This window comes from Mchenga conophoros, linkage group LG17, assembly GCF_057382185.1.
Source record: "Mchenga conophoros isolate Kocher_MC1m ecotype Shallow Benthic linkage group LG17, M_conophoros_male_GT1.1, whole genome shotgun sequence".
NCBI lineage: Eukaryota > Metazoa > Chordata > Actinopteri > Cichliformes > Cichlidae > Mchenga > Mchenga conophoros.
The window spans coordinates 34915650-34940239 of NC_140542.1; the positions used below are offsets into that span (position 1 = coordinate 34915650).

Consider the following 24590-nt stretch of genomic DNA (forward strand, 5'->3'; position numbering starts at 1 on the left):
GTTAAATGTTTATGAATTATATGGATATAAACTGAAATTACCAGCACAACACTTGTTTCTGCTTCAACAGGAAAGAAAAGGGAGTGAAGGTTTAAGTTTGCATTCAGAGCACCCCCTGGTGGATTTGATACAACACTGCACAGACAGCAAACCATGAAATAAAAATTGCATTTATTTAAAACAAAAAACAGTTACATTTGTTAAAAATTATATGGAATCTCATATGATTTTTTTTATTTTCAAGAGACAAAGAAAATTTCTTAGCATGATAAAAAAAATTGCAATAGCTATTCCTAAATGTGCTTTACACAATCCTATATAGCTACATGCAAATGTGCAGCTAAATTAACCATCTTAACCAGAACAAATTGCCCACCTTGCAGATACCACTGCATCTAAATTAAACATATTTACCTACACTGGCTGTTAAAACCTAAATCTGGACATAACCTACATGGATTTACAGTTAAAAATCAGTTAAAACATATGCAGGGCTCCTGATGCACACAGGCAAACCTTTCCACCATGGTAGTGTGTTTTACAGAAATAAGGCATGCTATGCTGTTAACACAGAGTTTAAGAACATTTCTGCCCGTGTGTGCAAGTTAAGACACTAAAACTTAAGATGTCAACATTCGAGCAAACAGTAAATGGAAAAGGGAAAAATGAAAATCACATGTACACAGAATGAAGAGAACCAGCCCCCTGCCATGAAAAGACTTTACAGTACAACATTAAAACACAATTACAAAAAACTGTACACAGGTGAGATAAAATGGCAGTGATCTGGAGCTTTCCCAGACCTCTAAAAGTGATTTATTAAAATGTTTTAAGGCTTGTGCCTGATTACTGTGAGAAGAACATAGTGCAATATTTAAAATGACTAAAATATGATACATATCTACAAGAACTGATTACAGAGTTCTACTTTACAATCACTGTTCACATTCCTTGGGCATTAAGCTTTCTCAAAGAGTCTGATCTTTACGGTAAGAAGCTCTAGTTTCTATATTTGGCAACACTGATTCAAATACATCAACATTCACATCCATTTAAAACCTTAAAATATACACATTAGTACATTCTGGGATGTTTTACAAAGCCCTGAATATACAGAACAGTGCAACCTGTTGTGGTTTTTTTCTTCTTAAGGCAAGGACTTCAGCTCAAACTCCAAATCTTACATGCACTGTAAGTAGCATCATCTTTCAACAACCACAAAATCACACCAGACCTGATTACAGTAAAAACTGATGGTGGTTAAGATTTCTTACAGCTGCCGTTGCCGCGCTCGCCTCTCTGTCCACATGGCCCGCAGCTCTCTAACAAGCAAGGGAGTGATGAACACAATGCTGCCCGCAGTCTGTAACACGAAGAGAAGAAGCCTTAAGCAACAAGCGCAAACTGTATATAAAAGATGGATGGAATGTCTTGGACTGAAAAGTGTAACCAGGTGTCATGCTTCGTGACGGTCAGCAGGGGGAGTTTATAAGAAATCCAGCTTACATCTCACTTGATTTACGACCTCGGTAAACACCTTTCTGATTAATTCAAAGTTAAAGTCTTATTTAACACATTTTGTCCTTTTAAGGATAAGAATTATCTTACCATGACAATGAAGAAGTAGAACACGCTCATCCAGCCCAGCTTGCTCTCTATCAGAGACACCAAGTACTAGAAGACGAGGGAGAAAATGGTCAAATTAAAGGTCAGTCTGATCACTCGTGTGTATACAGTCAATGTCATAGCTGTGTCACAAAAAGGCATCAGTGGAAGCAAACATGCTCTCATGCTGCCAAATTCATTCTGTTTAATTCTCCAATTTGATTTTTTTTTTATCTTTACCTGTCCTGCAGCAGCTCCTATACTTCCAGTTCCATCCACTATACCAGTGACAGTAGCCAAGGCCTCCTTACTGCCCCTCAGAGCATCCTGCCTGCCAAGGTCAGCAGATATGGCCGAACTGATTATGTTGGACGGCCCACCAATGAAGAGTCCGGTAATAGCTAGCAGCACACCGTTTATCACCTGGTCATTAGGTGATCCTGAGAGAGTGGATTTTAAACGCAAAATTAATCGTGTGAATTTTAAACCTTACAGTGTTATTGTGAGTTTGACGCCTTGACTCATGAAATGCAGTTTTTTTTGTTTTATTATTATGAAGAAGAAGATATCAGATCGTGAGCTGTTGTTAGATGACGTGCATGTACTTACGGCTGTATCCCACCAGGGCTCCGATTGCCAGCATCAGACTGACGACCAGCACCGGCGCTCTCTTCCCCATAAAGTCAGAGATCAGACCCTGAAATGTTCCTCCTGATACAAAAAATAGCATGATCAAGGCAAATTAGGAACTGACAAACTGCAAAGTTATTTACCAATGAATACATTACACGTGGGGCTGCATACATTACAGCTCCACTTTAGGACCCTGCCAAAAATAAATAAATATTCACACCACACATTATTTTGTTTAAACCACCATTAAGTACAGCAAGGATCAAAATCAGCCGTGCCGCACACCTGTCGAGGGCGTACTCTGCCTCTCAACTTATGACAGCTGGGATGGCCTCTAGCCCCGCCCCCTACACTGAATTAGACAAGTGGAAGAAAATAGATGGATGAAGGATCCAAATCAAGTTATGCTTATCTGATGGTGCCCCCACCTCCAGAGGCTGCATGCCCCACCGTTAGAGAACCACTGCACTACTATAAGTTGTGATAATAACATTCTATTATTAAGCATCATACAAAATGATGAGTGATAAGTGATTTTAAACAGGACCTTTACTGCTCATTACCAGCTCCAATGATTTTATTCTTGGACTCTATAAGAGCAGCTTTGCTTTGATCCCAGCTCCAAACAATCTCACACTGGTCCCCAGCTCATCAGTTCTCTGAAACAAGCTGTTTTAGTTCCTCTCCTTACATACTTCCTTTAAGCAAACTTTGCCCTGATTGGTTGCCCCTCGCAAACAAAGTGTAAAGAGCGGGAGGGATCTGAGATGACCATATCAGGACTATGGTTGCACAGCCAAAAGTCGGGAAAAACATTTCTGGAAAGAGTGTTCAGAGAAGCCTGAGTGTTTAGTCACAGGGATGACTGACTGTTTCTTTCAAAATAGAAAGTCAAACCTCAGTTTTATAACAGAACTTTTTTCTTTTTCAAGCAGCTGCTTACCGATGATTCCTCCGACATCATACCACACAGACAGGCGGTCGGCCTGGGCTTCCTTCCACTTGTAGTTGTTGCTCAAGTAGAAGGGAAGCCAGAAGAAGAAGGAGTAGTTGACCAGCTTCAGACATGCATAAGCCAGGGAATACTGCAGTGCAAGCGAGACAAAGTCATCACACTATAAAAACATTGTTATATAGTTTTATATAGTTCGTCTTCTTCACACTCACAGGCAACACCCCAGGAAGACAGAAAGCCTTTAAGAAGCCGATGGCCTGTGGAGACTCAGCTGGAGGCTCTACAGGCTGCTCGACAGACTGGCCTCGCCTGCTGTACTTCTCCACCTCCACCTCATCCTCCTCGTCGCTCATCAGAGGCTTGTGGCTGTCTGTGTCTGTCTCAATGGGGCTGAGTCCAGTTTCTGACTCCAAGCTCAGACCTGACACACACACACACACATTAAAGGAGACCATAAGTTTAATCAAAAGTTTAGCTTATTCAAACTGTTTCAACTTGAGGTAGAGACGAGTTCACACCTCTCATGGAAAGAAGTTATAAAAAGTAAAGATACAAAGTTGATGGTATTTCAAAACAAGCTGAAACCTGATCACATAGTATATGCACCAATGTATTAAGAAGAAATGAGGGTTATAAATTTTTAAGCATTATGGAGAATATGAACACATATGCAACATTCTGGGAAGTACTTTGAGTCACCTTAATATATTTAAAGCATGCAAAAACAAAAAAACAAGCAAACACCCTGCAAATTTTTTACATTTTTAACATCTAACTTGCTTCCTGAAGTCCTTACCAACTTCCTTTGGGGAGGTAAGCAGGCCGAAGAACACGACCACCCCTCCCGCAAACTGCACAACAGAGGTCACCAGGAAGGCGTACTGCACACAGCAACAGTCAGCACATTATTTCAGTGCTTAGTTGTTGGCAATGTTAAGTGGGGCGGGGGGGCGGCAACAATAAAACATGTTTGTCTATGTGTGCTTCACCTCATATCCATATTTGAGAACACTGGAAGCAAGGAAAGCACCCAGGATGTTGCCTACAGAGGCGCATGCACTCCACAGGCCAAACACAAAACCACGACTGAAAAAGAGATAAATGGCATTAAGTTTATTTATAGAACAGCTTTAAGTATTTTTTACTCTGTCACTCGCCGTTTTTAATATGAGCAGAATATGCCCTGCTGCAGAGCAAAACTGGGTCTAAATAGGCCTATGTTCTCACTGTGGCACCAGTGAATAGAGGCTATTGATGGCGAGTGTGAGCATCTGTATTTCCATTTGGGCGTGTATGATGAAGGTCGACTTGGCAAATATGAGCCTGACTAATATTTCTGGGTTGGACAGATGCTGTGTCTGTGATCCAAACTCATCTGGCAGCCGTTAAGGCAAAGATAATGACATTCACAGAAATGACACGCACCCCGCCTTCCCGAACCAGTTGCCCATGACGGCCACCACGCAGGGCCAGACGGCCGACTGCAGCAGGCCGTTCAGCACCCACAGGCTGCTGTACAGGTAGATGTTGTAGATGTGGAGCCATTCAGTCAAAGTGCCAAACACAAACTCCTGCAGAAACATGCACAGCTGTCTTGAGTGTTTGGTGTTGTAGTTGTCAGAAACTTTACTTTTTGTGTGGATTTTATACAGATACCAGCAATGATTAATGCAAAAACCACCACCCTAATAATCAATCATATAATTCTGTACTATGTACTAACCACTGCAGCAGAGCCACACAGGCCGAAGCAGAGCACATAGCGGAGGTTCACTCTGTCTCCAATCATACCACTCAGATACAGACCCTGTGTGGACACGAACAAAAAAATGGAGAAAATAAATAAATAAATAAAAGTCTGATCTGATTTTGTTCAAATTACAGGCATAATGTACTTTCTCAGTGAGTTCCAAGAACAAATCTGATACTTAGTGTTACAGAGATGTGCTGGCCTTTGTTTTACTCTTATCATAATCCACACAGGTCACCAGATGGTTCAAATGATTTCCATTCCTGAGTAAATGCAGGCCCAACTTGGCACGGGGTCGATACACAAAATTATCTTCTGCTCACAGTTTTACCAATTTGTGTGGCAGACGCATCCTAATAAACAATGAAAATCATGTACTCACCACTGCATATGAGAAGAGGAAGATGGAGTCCAGAATCCCCAGAAACAGAGTGGCCTGCTTTTCATCCTCAAACAGACGATTATCCTGCCAGGTCTGGGACAGTCAGAGAAAACGTGATTGTGCAGAGTTCATACAGGCTCTTAGACCAAGGACGTGACTGTAAAAGTTTTGCTTTTGTGCATCAGGGATTAAGTTAAACTGCAGAGAAGCTAAGTGTGCACATTGAAAAACAATAACACACAAAAAAAAGTAAAAAAAAACAAAGGCTTTACTTTGGAATTGTGGCCAGCCAAAAATATTTCTGACTTATTTTAATTTCAGCGTTGTATATGTGGGAGACACATTGTTCTGTGCTGTATGCTCATTACCTCGCCAGGCGAGAAGTCAGGTGAGCTGTCATTAAGAATGAAAGGCGTCCACTGAGCTGAGATGCTCACTTTCACATTGCTGAATGTCTTCCTGGACGCATGCAGCAACACGTAGCTGGAAAGACAGAAAGCAGTTTTACTCAGAAAGGAATGACAAAACATATGTGGACAAACATTTACTGAAAGTGCAGCGCAGTTATTTCATTCTTATTTAATATGATGGATCAATTAAAGGTTACATTTATGAGTTTTGAACATGCTTTTTGTTTTGAACACGGATTTTTGAGGGCTCTTGGGTACAACAGCTCTCTACTTGTAAATAAAAAGGTAAAATTCCAAAGTAATGTCATTTCAGCTGTGCAAGAAACACTGAAATTACATACTTAAAAATGAAAATGAAAAAAAAAAAAAACCCCAAACAAAATCCACTTCCAAAACAACTGAATGCTTAAGCCAAATTTATGCTTGTAATAAAGATTTCATGCACAAATGTCCGATGCCATGGCAACAGCAATTGCTCTATATGACTTTTACTTGAACCAAAATAAAGCAAAGCCTATTATATGATACACACTGTCTATTTAAAACGACATTAATTTCTTTGCTAGATTTGTTAAATAAAAGAAAACTAAAACTAAACGTTAGTAGCAAAAATAGGGTTACAGCGAACAACTAATAAACCTCCACAGTGAATAGGGATGTGCATTTCCATGCATATGATTTGATCAAAAATTGTTAAAAAACAAACAAGAAAATGGATACATTTATTTTTTCCTACACTCTAATGTGTTTCAGAGTATGATAATAAAACAAGACAGATAAATCTGAGCTGATTTAATCTCTCATAGATCTTTAACTTGACCTCACAGCTCACATGCATTCACACTGCATTAACTATATGGCTAGATTGGACTTGCTGGGATTAAAACTGCTGCAAAAAATGTGTGTAAATTCCATCATTCCAGATACAGTTTCAAGTTTTCAAGTTTGTGCAGCTCTTGTCAGTTTTCTGTTAGTCTGTGGATATCTCACGTAGCACAATGTTATCTAGACACCGGCACAGGATGACATTTGCATTCCTACTCAAGGCTTACAGGAAGTTCTATAGGGCGGGGTGACTCCAAATTACCTAAAGAAGGTGAGAAGAAAGACAACCAGATGATGATGAGTGTACTGTGACAGAGAGGCACAGCATGATGGAGGCATCACAGGAGCGGCCAAAACAAGAAAGAGGAGGAAGGTGTTGGTGAAGGTCTTCGAGGACAGGGAGGGGGTTCAGCTAGAGTCTTCCACTATACCACATGGGACAAACACATCACTAGACGTGCCTGGAGAAGAAAGAAAGCCAATGTCAAACTAAATAACGTATTTTTCATTCAGCACTGATTATAGGACAGGGCTGCAGACACAGACCACAGGGGAAACTCCTCTGATTACATAAAGAAGGCAGATTTTACAGAAGCCTATGGGAAAACAACCCCTCAGCTCCCCTTATCTATCACCTGTGTAAACACTTTCCTTATGAGCTTATGGCTTCAGCAGACAGTCACAAGTTTTATCTAATAAAACACACTGTTTGTGTTGTCAATTTTTATCCCAACAAAAGTGAAACACAATGATAAAGCAGGGTTTTCTTTAGGCAAGGCCTAACAAGACTGACCAGTATGGTGCTCGGCCCTGGTTTTAAAACCAGGATGGGTAACATCACTCTGTTCAAAGCTTCACACCAATACACCCTGACCTCACTATCCATATGGTGGGTACATCCAGCTATCATATACAGTCTATAGTTCAATGGAGACTGTGGGATAAATATTATTGTGGCTCATTAATTCGTTTCAAGTCTCTGATAATTCCAATATGGCAGCCAGTCAGTACTTCTTGTTAAAGAACTATGTCCCCATAGGTTAAAAGATAAATATGAAGTAATGCACCTCGTCTGAAAGCTGGGATTTGTGTGTTGCCTTAAAAAGAAGAGGGCTCAATGGACCCAGTGTACACTGACTGTCTTCATTCCATCCTGTTCAGCTGTAACACTGCTTTGCTTCATCTTTATAGCGCTCTACCAGAATACACGGACCGAAATGATGGCAAAACTCTGGTGAGCTGCTGATGACCTGCTTGCTTAGCATGACTATTTTAATGCTTGGACCAATTTCTCGAAGTCAGTTTGAGATCTGAGTTTTCTAACTCTCGACACATTTGATAAAAGTGGTCGAAAGCAGGTGTGAAAAATAAAAATGAAAGTCACTTCGAGTACTTGACACGGGAAATCCTGAGGGGCCGGTGTTGTGCCAAAAAGTGATTGCCTGCCAAAAACTGATTTCCGGTATTTGCCAAAAACTGATTGCTCGTATTTCAACTGCTATAAGTAACTTGTTGGGCTATAATATGTGAAACATATGTCAAATGTATCCCTTGTGGATGACATAAAGTCATCTTGAGCCACAAACAACATTCGTGTAACAAGGTAGAAGCCGCAATCAGTTTTTGACAGTGACTTTTATATAACATTTATTTATGCAGTTACAAAAATCTCATTAACATAAAAAATGTCTTTTGTAAGAGTAAGTTGGCCAAGAGGACAGCAGACATGGCAGCAAATATTACAATAGTTCTGTAAAATTATTTTAAGTGGGGATAAAGGACCGGATTGGTTATAATGTAAGTACAATAACACAGACTTATAAAGATACTTGAAAAACAGATAATTTTTTAATTATATATATAACCCCTTTGTAAACCCGAAGCCTATTTACCAACATACGTAAAGATATTACACATAAAAAATACACAGAAACATTGGAAATCAGTTTTTGGCAGTATTACACAGTATCTACAATAGTTTGTACACCCTTGTTTAAACTCTAGTTTTAAACTAGATGCAATACAAAAACAAAACTCTGTAACAGTGGCAAATGAGGTGCATGGGAAAGTTTAATCATGGACACCTCTTTTCATTCATTTTGCTGTTATAGAACCTTCATATAGGACAGAAGTGTCTGACAAGCTCCCAGAAGACAAAAAGGATCTAACAAAAAATTGTCTGCAGTGTGGGCTATGCTGTGCACTTAATACAGCACACTGGAGGAATATGACCGAGACGTGCTGTGCTGACAAATTTCGATAGCTCGGAACAGACGGGCTTTTGTTTTGAACTAAGCAATCACAATTTTATGGACTCCGTGGTTAAATAATGATTTACGTCTTCGTGGATCAACGACACATCTTGCCACTGAAGTTATAAACCCTCCACTGTTGTTCTGCCAACCGAATTAACGTTTATTTTGTGAAAAGAAGCTACTGCCACACCTACAGAGCAGTTTCTCTCCACCTCGGCTTTCTTAGTAACAAGCCGCATACTGGTTCGAGCCTTTCGAGTCAATTCCGGGTTCGTTGCGCCTTTAAAATCACCACAAACATCTCCGAAAAAACAGCTGACTGCTACTAACTCTTTGAAAACAAAAACATATGCTGACCTTTCAGCTCTGAGTCCCGTTGGCTAGCTTGCTCTTGATGAAGCGTCAGTTTTGTGTTTACTGTGTGTTGCCCCGTCACTCCAAACGTCAACTTTCGCAGAGCGCCAAGGCGCGCTGCTGCCGCCAGTAGGACAGGAGTGGAATTACAGCTCCCCCCACCGCCCCAAAAATAACAGCTGGGATTGACTGTTGAAAAAAAAAGTGAGCCAGCTGCTCACATTTCACCTGCTGCCGTGCCACTTGTTCGCGAGAACCCAACTTTCATTGGCTACAAGCAAATGTATTTACAGTTTAAAAACTGCAGCGCCAAAAAAGTCCGTTTACAGCAGGGTTGCAGCACTTGAACTTGGACAGCACTACATTTCTGGTAAGCATTTGGCAATTATGTAGATTTATCTAATCGTATAGTTGATACATATGTATGTAATACTTTTACAAAGCCTTCTAGCTTCTCAAACATCCAAAGCTTCACGTCCATTCACGTGCAAGAGCAACGTGGTACGCGGTTGGGTGTGGTGATAAAAGATGTGAGTAAACTTGAAGTTTAAAAGTTGAAGGATTTAAATCCACGCTTATATGTAGCAAATGTAAATAAACACTCCCATAAATATTTATATCAAACATTTGCATAATGACAGTCAAAAGTACAAACAAATGTAGAATTTTCCCTTTTTACATGTTCTCCTATCAATTTCTGTATGACAGTGAACGTAACGTCATTGGAAATCATTGGAGGGGGGTTGTGCAGCTGCATGAGCAGCTGGAATGAAAAACAATTCCAGTGAATTTCAGATTTGGAGGGAAAAGCCGTAATATGATGATGTCTGTCCCACATTCCACAAATTTCCACACAGCTTGTGGATGTAAAGTATGGGATGAAATAGTTTTAGTTAGCATCAAGAGACATCTATCCATCCATTCATTCGTACACAGCTCGTTTCTGAAGCCAGCTCTAAGTGAATCAACAGTAAAGAAAGGGAGAGAGAGAGAGAGAGAGAGAGAGAGGGGGAGGAAGTCATATCCAGGGTGAGGGGAGAGAGAGGGTGATTAGAGGCGAAGCAGGGAGAGGGGGGCACGTTCAGCACTGTGTCTTCAAGGCTCACTAAGATAAGCAGTCGATGAATTGTTTCAAGGCTTAGAAAATCTATTTGAACCTGGGCATATAAACTGCACACTACAGCTGTTTTGGAAGTTATACCAATGGATACTGTTATAGCAGCATGGGATGCACTGTGCTCCCATTCCACTGATGAACACATGAAAACTGTGCAGCGAAAGGAGGTAAGAAACTGATTTAATGTTTTAATTTGAAAGGAGATAATGTTAGAAATGATCTGATTTCAGCAGAATATGCACTGTGCCCATGAGTTTGTCTTTGCCAGAAGAAACAGATTACTGCAGAATATAATTTCACTGTATCTAAATATACACTCCTACGCTTTGTTTGACACACCTGCTGAACTGCTTGTTAACACAAATATCTCATCAGCCAGTCACATAAGAGCAATTTGGGCCATTTAGGCATGGTCAAAACAGCCTACTGAAGTTTAAACTGAGCATCAGAAGGAGGAAGATAGGTGATTTAAGTAATTTTGAATGTAAAAGGGTTGTTGATACCAGATCAAGTCAGGTCAAGTACTTCCAAAACTGCTGTTCTGCTCATATTTTCCCACACACCAAAGATAAAGTATGCAGTGAGCAGCAGTTCTCTGGGCAAAAATCCATTTGTTGATGCCAGAGGTCAGAGGAGAATGGCTCGACTGCTTCAATTTAATAAGACAACACTACCACAAATAACCATGTGTTACAGTCAAGGTATGCAGAATACAGAATACAGCAGCAGAAGACCATACCGGGTGCCACTCCTGTTAGCTAAAAACAGGAAACTGAGGTTACAGTTCACACACAGGCTCACCAAAAGTGGACAAAAGATAACTGAAAAATCCTCTACTGTGACAGTGAGCTGGTAGTATCAGAAGACATAAGAGCATGGATCCATACTGCATTGGATCAACAGTTCAGGCTCGTTCTGGTGGTGTAGTGATTTGGGGGATATTTCTAGCCACACTTTAAACTGAGCATCATTTATACACCACAGCGTACCTGGCCAAAATCTCTGAGGGACGTTTCCAGCACCTTGTCGGTGAAGAATTAAGGCCATGACGGTAAAAAGGGATCCAGCCTGGTACAAGCAACATGTACCTAAAGGGGCCACTGATTGTATGTTTGCTAATAAAGTAAGATTGAAGTGGTGCTTTTTCTAATTCTAACTAGTATTGTGTATCTTGTTGCCAGGATGTATCTTCTAGCAAATGGTGTAGCTCTAAATGGCTTTTTTTATAGCCAGTCAGCTACCCTACAGCCTTAAGGGTGGTATGTAGTCCTTATGCACATCTGTCATATCATTTGGAGTGTATATCAATAAACAAATGATGGCAGGGGCCTCACATATGGGAAATCACCAAGCCCTGTTTTAGAGGACGCTGAACTACAAGAACATTGACCTCGAAGATGTGAAAGTACGAGAATTTGCACAGCAGCTTTGTCACTGCAGGGGTCAAATGTTTGGAAGTGGTGGAAAAACGAGTATACTACAATACACTAAAGGAGAGGAAAGAAAAGGCAGGCCCTAAATGACTGCTGAATGAAGTGTTAGTTAGTGTGATGAACTACTTCGGGGAGTTGCACTTGAGTCTCTGGCTGTCATGGTTTCTTTGATTTTGCCCAGCTGTCCTGTGGCCCGAATGCTGAAGTTTACCAGCTTAATGTTTAATCTACTAAAAATGCAATGTGAAGACTATATAACAGTGTAAAGCCGGATAGCTATTGTCAGTGGGAGCAAAACCACAACAACCGCTAATGTGCAATTCAACGAACAAGCAAAATCAGAGAAGATGCTGACAGAAGTTGCTTCTATGTCTCTCTTTCTCTCTCTCCCAGGTGTGCAGTGATCATGGAGGCCGCTGAGAGAATGAAAACAAAGCAAGATTACATCAACTCATCTATCAACAGGTTTGTATCTGACCAGGTTTACCAGTGAAGCATTAAAATAGGACACGGGCCTTCACAAATTTCTCCCTGAGCCCTGAGAAAATAAGAAACCCTGTTAGGCTGCCCTTTAATCATTACATCCATTAAGGGAAAGTCAGAAAAGGTCTTTCAACTTAAGGCTTCCCATTTCCTCCCGTTTATTTATTAAAACATAACAGTTTGATGAAATGGGCTCCAATCCAAGCATGTGTTTATTTAGCGAGGCCGATGAGAAGATGCTCGGTCATAGGCTTGTCCTCTGGCATTTACTCTCAGGATGGATTTTCCCACTGTCCAGAAAAAGACTGAATGTCCCCTAGCTGGCAGTCACTGTGACCATACTGGGAAGTTCAGGGAACTCTGCTAGCAGTAGGTTATTCTTTAATTGGTATTCCATTTATTTTCAATTTTTCTGATTGAATTTGGGAATGTGGAAAAGTATGCATTAAAAAAAAATCCAAATAAATGTTAACGTGTTATTCCAGGAGACCCGAGCTGGAGATGGTAGACTATGTTCGACAGATTTACCCAAGCCTCCAGTTCGCTTTATATTTTCTTTGTTCTTCCAAGTGGAAAAGTATATTTATTTGACTTTATTGCAGATGCTTCAATTTTGCATCATAGCTGAGGGTTTTTTCCACACACTAGGGGACAAAACCACAACTGTGCTCTGAAAGCCATTCTTTTCTATGGTTTCTATTCCTGCTGGCCGTGGCGACGTGAAATACGTTCACACAAGCCATCTATCCATACATTTGCTTCTGCTTATCCTTTTCAGGGTCCACTGGGGCGCTGGAGCCTAGGCAGGGTACACCCTGGACAGGTCGCCAGTCTGTCGCAGCGCATTCACACAATCATTACAATATATGACATGCATAAACTGTATGTAAACACCCACATGTGGTTGAAAAAAATGACATAAAACTTGCAGAGTGCAGCAGCCAGTGCAAGAGACATTTTGGGTTGTTCGATTTACCCGGAAGTTATCATTGCGTCATGTGATAATGTGCGATTTGCTTTTATATTTCAAGCATTTCTAAAATGATTTCCTATTTTTATTTTTAGGCTAAAGAGGGGCTCTCCGGTGGGGGAAAGTGGTTTCTGTTTCGCTTCAGTAGAAAACAAGGGAGGTGAGCACAGAAGAGAGGGAACACTAAAACACCCCTTTACCCCACTGGAAAACCTCATTAACCAGAAGGAAGAATCATCCATGATGGCCCACAGGAGGTCGAGCTTTGACCCTCAGAGCAATGACAATGCTCTCTTAGTAGGAGTCAAGCTGCCCAGATCAAATGGCTGCAGCATCAGGGACAAGATTTCACTATGGGAGGGCAAGGAACCCACTCATTCATCTCTAACCTCGGATAACGTGGGCCAAAGTAGCGGTGTAAAAAGGACAGACTGGCTGCCAAAAAGCAACAATAAATGTATAGAAGACAAGCAAAGTGCAGAAAGTTGCACAAAAGTAGCCCATAAGGAAAAGCAGGATCTTAGGAAAGAAAGTGTAGGAAAAAATGGAGATTCCAGGCCTTGTTCACCGGTTGAATCCACAAAACAGCAAAGAGGAGCATTCAATATCAGTAAGCCTGGTAGCAACCAAGTAAAGGAAGACTGTAAAAGAGTTGTAGTTCACAAAGAAAAACAAGAACACGAGAAAGAGAATGTAGAAAAACTTGGGGATTCAAGGCCCTGTTCGCCTACATCAACAGATAAACAGCAGGTGGGAACCCTGAAAAAAAGCATTGACAGGAGAGCAGCAGAACAGACGAGTCATGAGAAGAGAGCTGTATTCAGTCTTTTTAAAAAGCTGGAGGCTATGGGGGGGAACCATGGAAAAATGCCCCCAGAGCTTGGAAACTACTTCAGCCCACCGAGCAAGGACAAGCAGCTGGAGGTGAGGAAAAACGAATCTGAAGCTTTAGCTCAAAGAAGCACAGTTGCAAGATCTGGGACCAAAGAAAAGAAGGAGCAGCATGAAAATGTGTACACCGAGCCAGGTGCACCCCCCATCAACCCCGTCCCTAAACCCCAACGAACCTTCCAGCACCCAGCTACTGCCTCCCTGGGAAGGAGGCAAGGCAGAGGGCAGAGGAACCTCCCGCCACTACCGTCAGTAGCTTCGAAAACTTCCTTGAAACCTCCCTCTGGCATCTACGGAAGACCCAGAGGTGAGAGAGTCCGGGACAGCTTCAACAGGTATCCATGGATTAGAAAGATTATTTGCTTGGTGAAGTTATGCCAGCTGTATGTAATGTATTAACTCATGCTTTCATCTCATGATGACAGGAGATCCTTTGAGTTCGAAGACCTTGCGGGGTCAAATGGTCTGCTCTTCTCTCGCTCGCTGTCTCAGGAACATCACTATGAAGACATCCTGGGTCAGACACCAACCTGCATTATCCATTGAATACCTTTATGAGCAAATTGTAGTGGAAGTGTAGTTAGATGGGATGCAGTTGATTCCAGAGCTGAGTTTTTTCCTCTTCTACATGCTAATTGTAACATGCAGATACAGTATTCAGCAGAAAACAATCAAGTATGAGTACAATTTTTGTTAAACGTGTAAAAAAAAAAACAACCCCTCCTCAAAACTGCCAGGTAAACTACTTTACCACTTTTACTGCATCAGAAATTAAGTCCAAAGTGTCATGGCAGGACTGCAGCCCTGCTTCACTGTAAAATACTGAATAATGTTAACTTTGTGCACAATTATCAGACATGCTTGAAAACTTGCGTCAAATGCGTTACTTCTGGTTTTTCTGCAGACTCGTCAAATGAGAACCCGTATGAGGATATAGAGTTGGAGAGCCAATGCTCCCAGCAGTCTTTACCTTCCTCTCCTGGTGCTGACACTGCTAAGGTTAAAGTATACCCTGAACTTGAAACAGCAACTACTTGGTTTCAGTAGTTAGAAATAATTATGGTTATTATTATTTATTTATTTTCTGTCCATAGGCCTCCAGACCAGGGTTCTTCAGGCAGAATTCAGGCAGAAGCTTTAAGCTGCTGGACATGCGGAGAACCAACCAGCAGATCCATAGCACTGGAAGCAGTAGAGGTGTTTCATCTCCACCCCAGCTCAGCCCTCCATCTACCCCCACCGGACCTGAACAAGCCTCCTGGCTGCCCGGGGATTCCTATGGCCGCACCTGCCGGAGAATACCGACGGTCTGTGTTTGTGCATGTTTTTTTTTTTTTTTTGCTGCAGAATCTTATCACATCCATTTTGAACAGTCGGTTTCTTTTATTAACCCTGGCAAATTATTAAGCACATACTATTTAAGACTAATTTGCATGGTTAGTGCTAGTTTTTTACTGGAATGACAACAGCTGGGCACTGATTTAGTGTTTTTAATTGGAGAAAACAAGCACTGCACTGTTTTGCTAGTGATGGATTAGTAGTTGTACCTCGCTTAAGAGCAAAAATAATCCTTTCCTCACTTTTTCAACTTTCCTACTGGAATGTACTGAAGTCGGGGGTGACTTTGCTCCCAGTTCTGATTTCCGAAGCAAATGGAACGTTGCATTAGATTAGGTATCACTGTGTTGGTGTTGTTCCTGGATAATCAAAATAAATGTTGATCCAGCTTCTGCAAGGGACCAATCATGTCATAAGTTTGTGACATGGAAACATCATCACACCACACACCATAACCATAACCCTCAACTCCAATCCTAACTGCCTCCGTTTTTGGATATTTTCCTATACATCAGATACAGCCTCTTTGCACACAGATATCACGCAGTAGTATTTACTGGCACTGAGACATATTTTTATTTATTCCTTTGGACAGGTTGTACTCAGGATCAACAGCATATTTGAAACTCGGTCCAGGAAAAAGCATCTCAGAAGGATCTATCATTATGCTGAGACAAGCTCGGGCAGAGGTGACAGTGTTAAAAGGAATGAAAATTGATTGTAATATTTATTTTACTGTCTAGTAAGTTTGTATTTTTGGGTTTTAATTTACAGTAACAGATGAGAACAGTGACTCTGAGAGTGAAATTGAAGAAAGAGCAAAAGGTAGGGTTTCAATTATTCATTTATCTGTCATTGTTTCTTTATTTTTCACACTGAGGTGTATAATAGTGCTCTGGCTTACATCCTTTCTTCCAGCTCACCGCCAGCGTCTCGTGTCGGTGAAGTCTATACTGAGCCAGCCGAGCCAGGCTCAGGTCCACACCAGAAGACACTCACTCGAACAGGAGCTCCATCAGCGCAAACTTTTTGAATATTTCCTGGTTGTGTCGCTGCAGAAATCAAAGGCTGGAGCGCACTATCTACCAGAGGTCACACAGCAGTTCCCTCCTAAGGTCCTTGAATCATGTCTCATTTTTGTAGTAGTTTAATTTAAGACCAAATACATTAAAAAAGAAGAAATGCAAGAAGTGGTAACTGATCTTAAATCTCTCACCTCATTTTAACTGCAGCTGGAGCGAACCTTCAAGTTCATGAGGGAGACGGAGGATCAACTGAGGATCATTCCTCAGTTCTGCTTTCCTGATGCTAAAGACTGGGAGCCGGTGGAGAGATACCCAAGGTGAGGAGTGTGAAATGAACAGGGCGACACACTTATCTCAATATAATAAACACTGAAAATTCAACTCTTTATACCACGGGAAACACTATCAATTTCATTAATAGTGTTGACTTTTACAGTATATGTGTATTTTCTCTTTGAAAAGTAAAAATACACTAATTATATTTTTGTCATGGCTCTTCCCTCGCAGTGAGATGTTCTCATTTGTTTTGACTGGAGTGGATGGGAGCCGAAGGTTTGGATACTGCCGGCGTTTACTGGTAAATAGAAATCGTGTGCCGTCACCGAACAGGAAGTAGCTAAATACCACAATGACGGCTGAGTAAATAAGCATACCAGAATAGTGTGCCTGCGCCTGTGGGAAAACAGCCCATCTCAGACTCTGGGCGGAAATGTGTGAGACTGGGAACTGTGTATGTGCGGGTGCGCATGTGTTTCTGCTTATGCATTTCTGTAGGAGGAGTGTGTGTATTGCAATACTGTTGATTTATATACTAGTCTGTCCTCATGTCTAGGAGTACACTAGTGAGTATTATGTGTCATATTTTCATCTTTTTCTCACAGCCTAGTGGAAAAGGCAAACGTCTGCCAGAGGTCTATTGTATTGTCAGCCATCTTGGCTGCTTCAACTTGTTCTCCAAGGTAAATCACTCCTCCGCAGATAGCATCCTTTATTACCCTATATTGTCATTGTCCATGTCCATGTACAACAAAATTATGGGCACTCCACACCAACTGTGTAGGAATAATGTATAGATAGTAAGACACCGGGAATAAATAACAAACAGGACAAATATATACAGTCAAAAGGGATATATACAAAAAAAGAGAAAGGGACACATTGGAGACAAAGTGCTTGGAAATAGTGGAAGAGTCTGTATGCGAGTGGCCTGAGTGATGAGGGTTACTCAGACCATGGCGCAGATTAATATTGTGAGTGGGCAGGGGTGGGGTGTGGGGGGATAGTGCTTGTTAACAGTCTGAATGGCCCAGGGAAAGAAGCTGTTTGTGAGTCTGGAGGTGTGCGACCTGATTGACCCGAGGCACTGACCAGGTTGCAGCAGGTCAAACAGGTGGTGGGCGGGGTGCAAGGGATTACCTATGATGGCTCTGGTTTTGCTGGGAGAGGAGGATCTGGCGATGGCCTCCAGGGGTGACAGAGGGCAGCCACTGATTTTTTTTTTTTTTTGGGTGGTGTTAATTATCCTCTGTGCAGCCTTCCTATTCTCAGTAGTGACCCCTTCATACCAAACACCCAGGCAGTAGGAGAGCACCCTCTCCACCGAGGAGCGTTAGAAGGCCAGCAGCAGCTTCTGGTCCCAGTTATTCTTCCTCAGGACACGGAGGAAGTGCAGCCGCTGCGGGGCTTTCTTTAAGGGGCGTTGGTGTTGTGGGTCCAGGTGAGATCGGTGGGTGCCTGGAAATGAAGGTGGAGACAGATTCCACATGTTCTCCACTTAAGATGAGAGGGTGGTGGACCTGCCTGCGCCTCCTGAAGTCCATCATGAGTTCTTTTGTTTTAAGGATGTTCAGCTTTGGGTAATTTTCTGAGCACCAGCGGGACAAGTTCTCTACCTACGCCCTATACACTGTCTCATCTCCATCAAATATGAGCCCAACCACAGTGGTCTCATCAGCATACTTGACAATAACAATGGTTAGATGGGTTGGTGTAGAGTAGGGGGCTGAGAGGGCAGCCTTGCGGGGATCTGATACTGAGTGACACCAATAAACAACCTTTATTTGTCACATACACAATGTAGTGAAATGCTTGTGTCTGAGCTGCAGCATTCCAGGGCTTGTTTTTTGGGTTTTTTTTTTTAGCATGGCGGGTCTAGCCAGGACCCTTACTGGATAGCGGGTGGGAATCGAACTTGTGACTCCTGCTCCAAAGGTGTGTAGTCTTACTATCCAGAACCATGTCTGATCAGTTTGATCAGAGCCTGTACGTCACTCATCATCCAAGGTTTTTTAGTTAGGAAAAACCCAGATGGTTTTGGTCACTGTCACATTCTCTACGCAGCACTTACTGTAGAAAGGGACAGACTGAGTAAAGGTCTCCATGTCCTGCTGTTCAAAGATGGACCAGTCTGTCAAAACAGTCCTGTGGCTGGAGGATCATCTGGCCACATTTAATGACCTGGGTGCTTCAAGGGGTTTGTTTCCTGAGCAGGGTGTAAGCAGGGATGAGGAGCAGAGAGTGGTGGTTAGATTAAGGAAACTTAATATGTTGGTGGAATTTGGGGAGTACAGATTACAAATGAAATTAAGCTTGTTTTATATGCACGCATTCTAGGTGCTGGATGAGGTGGAGAGGCGCAGGGCTCTGTCTCCTGCCTTGGTCCAGCCTTTCATGAGAGCCATCATGGAGGCCCAGTTTCCAGCTCCTAGGAAAACCATCACCATCAAAACTTTTCTTCCTGGTTCAGGCACTGAGGTGAGCGACAGTGGAACCCCCCCACCCCCCAAAAAAGTAACAAACTGTAAGAAAAAGTCAGATAAAATAGTTAAAAATGTCTTTTTATTTGGAATCCTAAGCATAAATCAAATAATCTGCTAAGAACATTGGCATTTTTTTTGACCAGATTTTGAAATTTAAATCTCACTATACAAAATTCATCCAGTTTTGTTTCTTTCATCTAAAAAAACACTGCAAAAAAATGAAACCTTTATTGACACCCAGTAATTTGGAACTTTTACTACATTTTTTCCTACACATGTAAAGATTTGACAAAATATTTGCTGGCTAAATGTTTTTGCATTTTTGCCTAGCAGTTGTGGATGAACAGCTTATACAGTTCGCTAACCATAACTAGAGCTGAAAGTAGTTCAGATCCAGATTAAAATGACTTGAAATGAACATATTTAGAACCGAATGATGGAATGGATTTGTCAGTCCATCAGACACAACTTTGGTGTTACATTGAGTAAGCTGACAGGATCAAATCTTTTAGGTGATGGAGCTCTGTCGACCCTCTGACTCACGCCTGGAGCATGTGGATTTTGAATGTCTGTTCTCCTGCTTGAGTCTGCGCCTGCTTCTCAGGGTTTTTGGCTCTCTGCTGCTAGAGAGGCGAGTCATCTTCACAGCAGACAAGCTCAGGTTTGTCCCTTCATTTAAGCCATATTGTCTGTACACCAAAATCCATATCTTCCAGCTATATATGAAGCTGTACTGTTTATGCAGTTATGAAAATGGCAAATATTAGTTGAAAGCAGCAGGGGTGTTTTACGATAAAGTTACAGGATATGTGGGTGGTCTAGACTCACAATTTTAAATAAATTTAAGGCAGTCCCAGTTTTATTTAGGGAACATACCAGAGAGCTAAGGCCAGCTGAGTTGTTGACGTGTTGGGACTGGTTTGTTTGCTCTGCTGAAAGCCACTGGGAGTCAGAAAGATCAGCCACAGTAGTAGAAGACAGGAATGCAAAGTGCAGTGATGTAAATGAAAGAAGTCTGTAGGCTTGGTTTTCTCTCAGGGCAATGGTATTACATTAGAGAATGGCTAGTCTCTATTTAGACTGTGGTGCCCTCATGCGGTGAGAATAACTGATAATTCTCTCCTTTGTGTCATATAGACTAAAAGGGAAAGTCAGTTTTGTTTTGTTTTTTAAATTAAAATTCATTAAAAGCTCAATTTAATAATGTTCCACTGTTGTGTTCTCTGCTCCCTCCTTTAGTACTCTTTCCCAATGCTGTCATGCAGTCGTGGCATTGCTCTACCCCTTTGTATGGCAGCACACTTACATCCCAGTGCTGCCCTCAGCTATGCTCGACATCGTCTGCACACCAACCCCTTTCATCGTGGGCCTGCTGTCCAGCTCCCTGCCCCAACTCACTGAGCTGCCCCTGGAGGAGGTCAGAGGAGTAATACAAGTGTCACTGCAATCATATAGGAATACATTACTTATGAGCTGCTGTGCAGAGAAATAACCTTTTTTCTGTGTACAGGTTCTGGTTGTGGATCTTGGGAATAGTCGATTTCTCAGACAGGTCAGATATTTTTAAAGGCGTGTGTGTGTGTTTATGGTTTGTCACACTCTGTATCTGTGTAGATGAAATTGTTTCAGCCTCACCCAGACTTTCTCAAAAAAAAAAAAAGCGTTGTAGCCAAAGAAAAATTAAAAAAAAGCCTTAAATGTGTATTGTTTTTCAAATGGTCAGTGCGTATGTGACTTCTTATAGAAGCCTGCTTCCAGCACTGGAAAAAAAAGGTGCTTTCTGTCACCCAGAAGTTAAAACTTCTAGTTATATTCACAGAAGTCTGAGTTAGTAAGTTGAGATTTTAAGATAATAACCTGAAACTTTGACTTCTGGGCGACAAAAAAATGTTTGTTTTTTCAGTGGCAGAAAGTTTCCATAACTGTTCTTAGCTAGTCATAGAGCAAAGAAATCAAAGGTAGTTATACCATAACGTAAGTGCTTTTGCAGCAAGAGAAAGTTTACAGCACTTTTTGTATTGACTTCACTTTTTTGAGATCTAGAGGCTATATTTATCTTTCATAACGTTTCTAAGGTTACATCTACCTATCTATGGTTTATGAATACATTTTCTTTCCTGTTATCTCACATTTAGTTGGACGATGAAGACTCCATCCTGCCACCTAAGCTTCAGACGGCTCTGGAGAACGTTCTGGAGAGGCGAAGAGAGCTTGCTAATGAGCGAGGAGGAGATACAAGCAGCGGTGAGTCAAACTGAGGACTTTTTTCTATGACTCTACAGTGTCATAGAGGCTTCTTTGGTGGCTTTGAGGCTTCTTTATGGTTAAACCTAGAACACAAACATGGTTGTGGTGACAACGCTTATGTGCTTTAATGTGGATCTGCTGTATATTTACCATGTTTACCACCAGGTTTTAGTTGGTGCCAGAGAAAAAGTCAGTAGTCACTGTAGTTCAAAGACTTGATCCCCTAATAATTTGGAATGTCATGAAATAATTCATACTGGGGTAAAGGGATAGAAAGACTAACTAGAAGATAAAAATTTCTGTAAACATCTTTTTGAACATTATGTAAATGGTTGATCAGCAAGTCGACTTTGTTATGTTTTATATTACCACGTCTAACATCCCGTCTCCAGACTCAGGCCATCTTAGCACCATTGTGTCCGAGGCCTTTGTTCGATTCTTTGTGGAGCTGGTAGGCCACTATCCTCTCTTCATCACCGGCGAAAGGGAGGACGGCTACTCCTCTTCATCCTCCTCCCCTGCCTCGTCCTTCTTTCAGCGAGAGGGTTTTCGCAAAGCCATCCCATCCAAAACCGTGCGCCGCTTCTTGGAGATCTTCATGGAGACGCAGATGTTTGGCTGGTTCATCCAGGAGAGGGAGCTTCATAGGCAGGCTCTCAGAGGTACAGAGGCACAGCAGAAAGAACAGGAATTTTGTCTCAAAGTGTGTTTTTTCCCAGAGGTTTCTTCCTGTTGAAAGGGAGTTTTTCCTTCCCACTGTTGCCAAGTGTATGCTCATAGGGGCTCATCTGATTGTTGGGGTTTTCTCTGTAATACCTCATAGTAAAGCCTTGAAAGCACTTTGAGTTGTTTTATCCCCCATTTTCAAAGGCTCAAAAGTAATTGGTCAAAGTAATATCATTTTAAATCAAAAGATTTTTTATACTTGGGTCAGAATCCTTTTGCAGCCAACGACTGCCTGAGGTCTAGAACTCCTCATCTGGGGCCTTTCTGTGTGGAGTTTGCACTTTCTCCAGTTCTCTCCAAGTACTACATCATCTTCCAGTCCAAAGACATCATAATTAGAATAACTGGTGACTCTAGATTGGCCATAAGTGACTGGTGACTTTTACAGACAGGATGGATAAATTTAATGGGTATGGGTGATGGGTTCTTCTAGCTCTTCATGATTGTTTTTGTTTTGCTTCTTTTAATCTCACCAGGACTGTTTGAAGTGAGAGTGCAGGAGTATCTGGATTCTATCCATGATAATGAACATAGGAGGGTTAACAGGTTTCTCAAAGGCTTGGGTAAGGAAACAACTGCTTTATATACACTGCTCAAAAAAAATTAAAGGAACTCTTCTTAAGGAGTGTGTAACATCAAGTCAGTGAAACCTTTGGGATATTGATTTGGTCAGTTAAGTAGCAGAGGGGGTTGTTAAACAGTTTCAGTTGCTTTGGTGAAATTAACAACAGGGCGACTTTTTTTCACTAGTTTTGTATTTGGCTAGGGTCAGTGTCACTAATGAGGTGATACCTGGACCCTACAGAGGTTGCACAGATAGTCCAACTACTCCAGGATGGCACATCAATACGTGCCATTGCCAGGTTTGTTGTGTCTCCCTGCGCAGTCTCAAGAGCATGGAGGAGAATATAGCAGACAGGCTTTACTCTAGAATGGCTCTTAATCTATCAGTAGGACTGACATATAGGCAATGACACTCTGACTGCCATTAGGTATTGGGATGAAATCCTTACACCCGTTGTCAGACATTACATTGGTGCAGTGAGTCCAGCCTAATGTGGTCAGAGTATGCAGATATGATACCATGATACCATTGGCAGATTCCCACATCTAGGAGCTCTGTGGTGCCATGGTCCAGACCTAGGAGGAGATCCTCCAGGACACCATCTAGAGCATGCCCCAACGCTGTCAGGCATGCATACAAGCACATAGGCACCATATAAGCTACTGACTACTATTTTGAGTTGATTAATGAAATTTTAGTAAAATGGACAAACCTGCTGCATCATTTTTTCCAATTTGATTTTTGAAATCTCTTTGAATGCAGCCCTCTGTAGGTTGATACTTTTTATTTTGATCAAAGATATGGCATGCATTTATTCCACATTACCTTTCAAATTGTTCCTTTAATTTTTTTGAGGAAAATATTGTTTTGGGCTCATTCTCACTTTTGGTCACTTTGTGTGTGTGTCTTTTTTTTGTTCCAGGAAACAAAATGAAATTTCTTTCAAAGAAATAATACAACAAATAAAGCACTGAAACCAGGAAAGTCTTGAAGAACTACTAATGTAACAAAGAAAAACACAACCAAATTTTGTTCATCCTGATTTATGTCACTGAACGAGGGATTTTGCAAACAAATTAATCCTGCCAAGGGAAAAATGCTGCTGCATGTCACACAGATGAAAAACCTTGTTGATCCTTTTTATAACAGGATTCTTCAGACATCATCAGTTTATGCATGTCTGGTTTTGTGTTTGGTGTGTTGCTGTGAGCTACATATGGCTGAGGAATTAACCTGGATTAATGGGAAATAAATAGACTGATTAGTAGTAACAGTGGTAGTCTGGATTTGAATATAAGTTAAAGTGAAAGAAGCGTTCGCAGTAATCTTTTAAATCCACCAGGGGGCAGTAGTATATTTTTGCTGTTCAGACATATTTTGACAGTGACTGACCACAAAGTTACACCAAATAGCATTTCAGTTTTCTTTTATTCATAACATGACAACATCACATGCACTTTGAATAAATATCCTCTGGCTATGCTGTGGTGATTTCTTGTCTCGATGCTGTCATATTTTTTTCGTTGCCATCAAAGCAAATGGCAATATGTCATACAACCGTTGCATTACATGTTTAGATTCTCAGTGCCATTTTTGTAAATGTCTTTTCTCTCTCTTCCTCCTCCAGTTTGCACATTTTCAAATGATGAGCTTACTTTATGGTAAATACAAGATGTATCCAATGACACGGTGCAAATTTTACAATTTCCGTTTGTTACACGCTGGGAACAAGAGAATCAAAGCCGAGGGAATTGCACTCACTCATCATTTGTGTGCCAGTTTTATAACATGAGTAATCCACATGCCACCAGTTCCCTAACTACTGGCTGATGTGTTTGTATGTTTGAAGGTATTTGGTTCTTTCCTT

At 41.4% G+C, this 24590-nt stretch overlaps 2 protein-coding genes across 4 annotated transcripts; one reads left to right on the plus strand and one right to left on the minus strand.

Annotated features, from left to right (window-relative positions):
- Nucleotides 1–152: 152 nt before the first annotated feature.
- Nucleotides 153–9290, minus strand: slc37a3 (solute carrier family 37 member 3). The gene is made up of 14 exons (XM_085251301.1): nucleotides 9173–9290; nucleotides 6823–7021; nucleotides 5694–5808; nucleotides 5326–5418; nucleotides 4917–5000; nucleotides 4619–4764; nucleotides 4183–4279; nucleotides 3990–4074; nucleotides 3406–3614; nucleotides 3182–3323; nucleotides 2215–2316; nucleotides 1846–2045; nucleotides 1609–1674; nucleotides 153–1363 (listed from the first exon to the last, which is right to left on the minus strand). The coding sequence occupies exons 2-14, from the start codon at nucleotides 6897–6899 to the stop codon at nucleotides 1271–1273; spliced, it is 1509 nt and encodes a 502-aa protein (XP_085107427.1). The 5' UTR covers nucleotides 6900–7021; nucleotides 9173–9290; the 3' UTR covers nucleotides 153–1270.
- Nucleotides 9291–9409: 119 nt separating this feature from the next.
- LOC146555818 (DENN domain-containing protein 2A-like) lies at nucleotides 9410–24195 on the plus strand. Of its 3 annotated transcripts, none has more exons than XM_085252372.1 (20): nucleotides 9410–9539; nucleotides 12113–12184; nucleotides 13268–14398; nucleotides 14489–14580; nucleotides 14968–15062; nucleotides 15158–15370; nucleotides 15997–16090; nucleotides 16176–16226; nucleotides 16320–16516; nucleotides 16634–16743; nucleotides 16934–17003; nucleotides 17308–17385; nucleotides 19040–19180; nucleotides 19698–19846; nucleotides 20425–20602; nucleotides 20696–20737; nucleotides 21321–21429; nucleotides 21825–22094; nucleotides 22635–22721; nucleotides 23646–24195. In XM_085252372.1, the coding sequence occupies exons 2-20, from the start codon at nucleotides 12126–12128 to the stop codon at nucleotides 23675–23677; spliced, it is 3198 nt and encodes a 1065-aa protein (XP_085108498.1). In that variant the 5' UTR covers nucleotides 9410–9539; nucleotides 12113–12125; the 3' UTR covers nucleotides 23678–24195. The 3 variants fall into 3 exon arrangements, with proteins under 3 accessions (XP_085108498.1, XP_085108497.1, XP_085108499.1); XM_085252371.1 differs by lacking the exon at nucleotides 9410–9539 and adding an exon at nucleotides 10275–10453; XM_085252373.1 differs by lacking the exon at nucleotides 9410–9539 and adding an exon at nucleotides 10275–10453 and having other exon boundaries at nucleotides 16182–16226.
- Nucleotides 24196–24590: the final 395 nt, after the last annotated feature.

Coding starts and splice junctions, on each gene's coding strand:
- slc37a3 (XM_085251301.1), bottom strand. CDS start 6,899: ATGCCTCCATCATGCTGTGCCTCTCTGTCACAGTACACTCATCATCAT. Junction 2,317..3,181: donor TGATGTCGGAGGAATCATCG/GTAAGCAGCTGC, acceptor TTTTTGTATCAG/GAGGAACATTTCAGGGTCTG. Junction 2,046..2,214: donor AGCCCTGGTGGGATACAGCC/GTAAGTACATGC, acceptor CCACTCTCTCAG/GATCACCTAATGACCAGGTG.
- LOC146555818 (XM_085252372.1), top strand. CDS start 12,126: ATGGAGGCCGCTGAGAGAATGAAAACAAAGCAAGATTACATCAACTCA. Junction 14,581..14,967: donor TCACTATGAAGACATCCTGG/GTCAGACACCAA, acceptor GTTTTTCTGCAG/ACTCGTCAAATGAGAACCCG. Junction 22,722..23,645: donor CAGGTTTCTCAAAGGCTTGG/GTAAGGAAACAA, acceptor TTTTTGTTCCAG/GAAACAAAATGAAATTTCTT.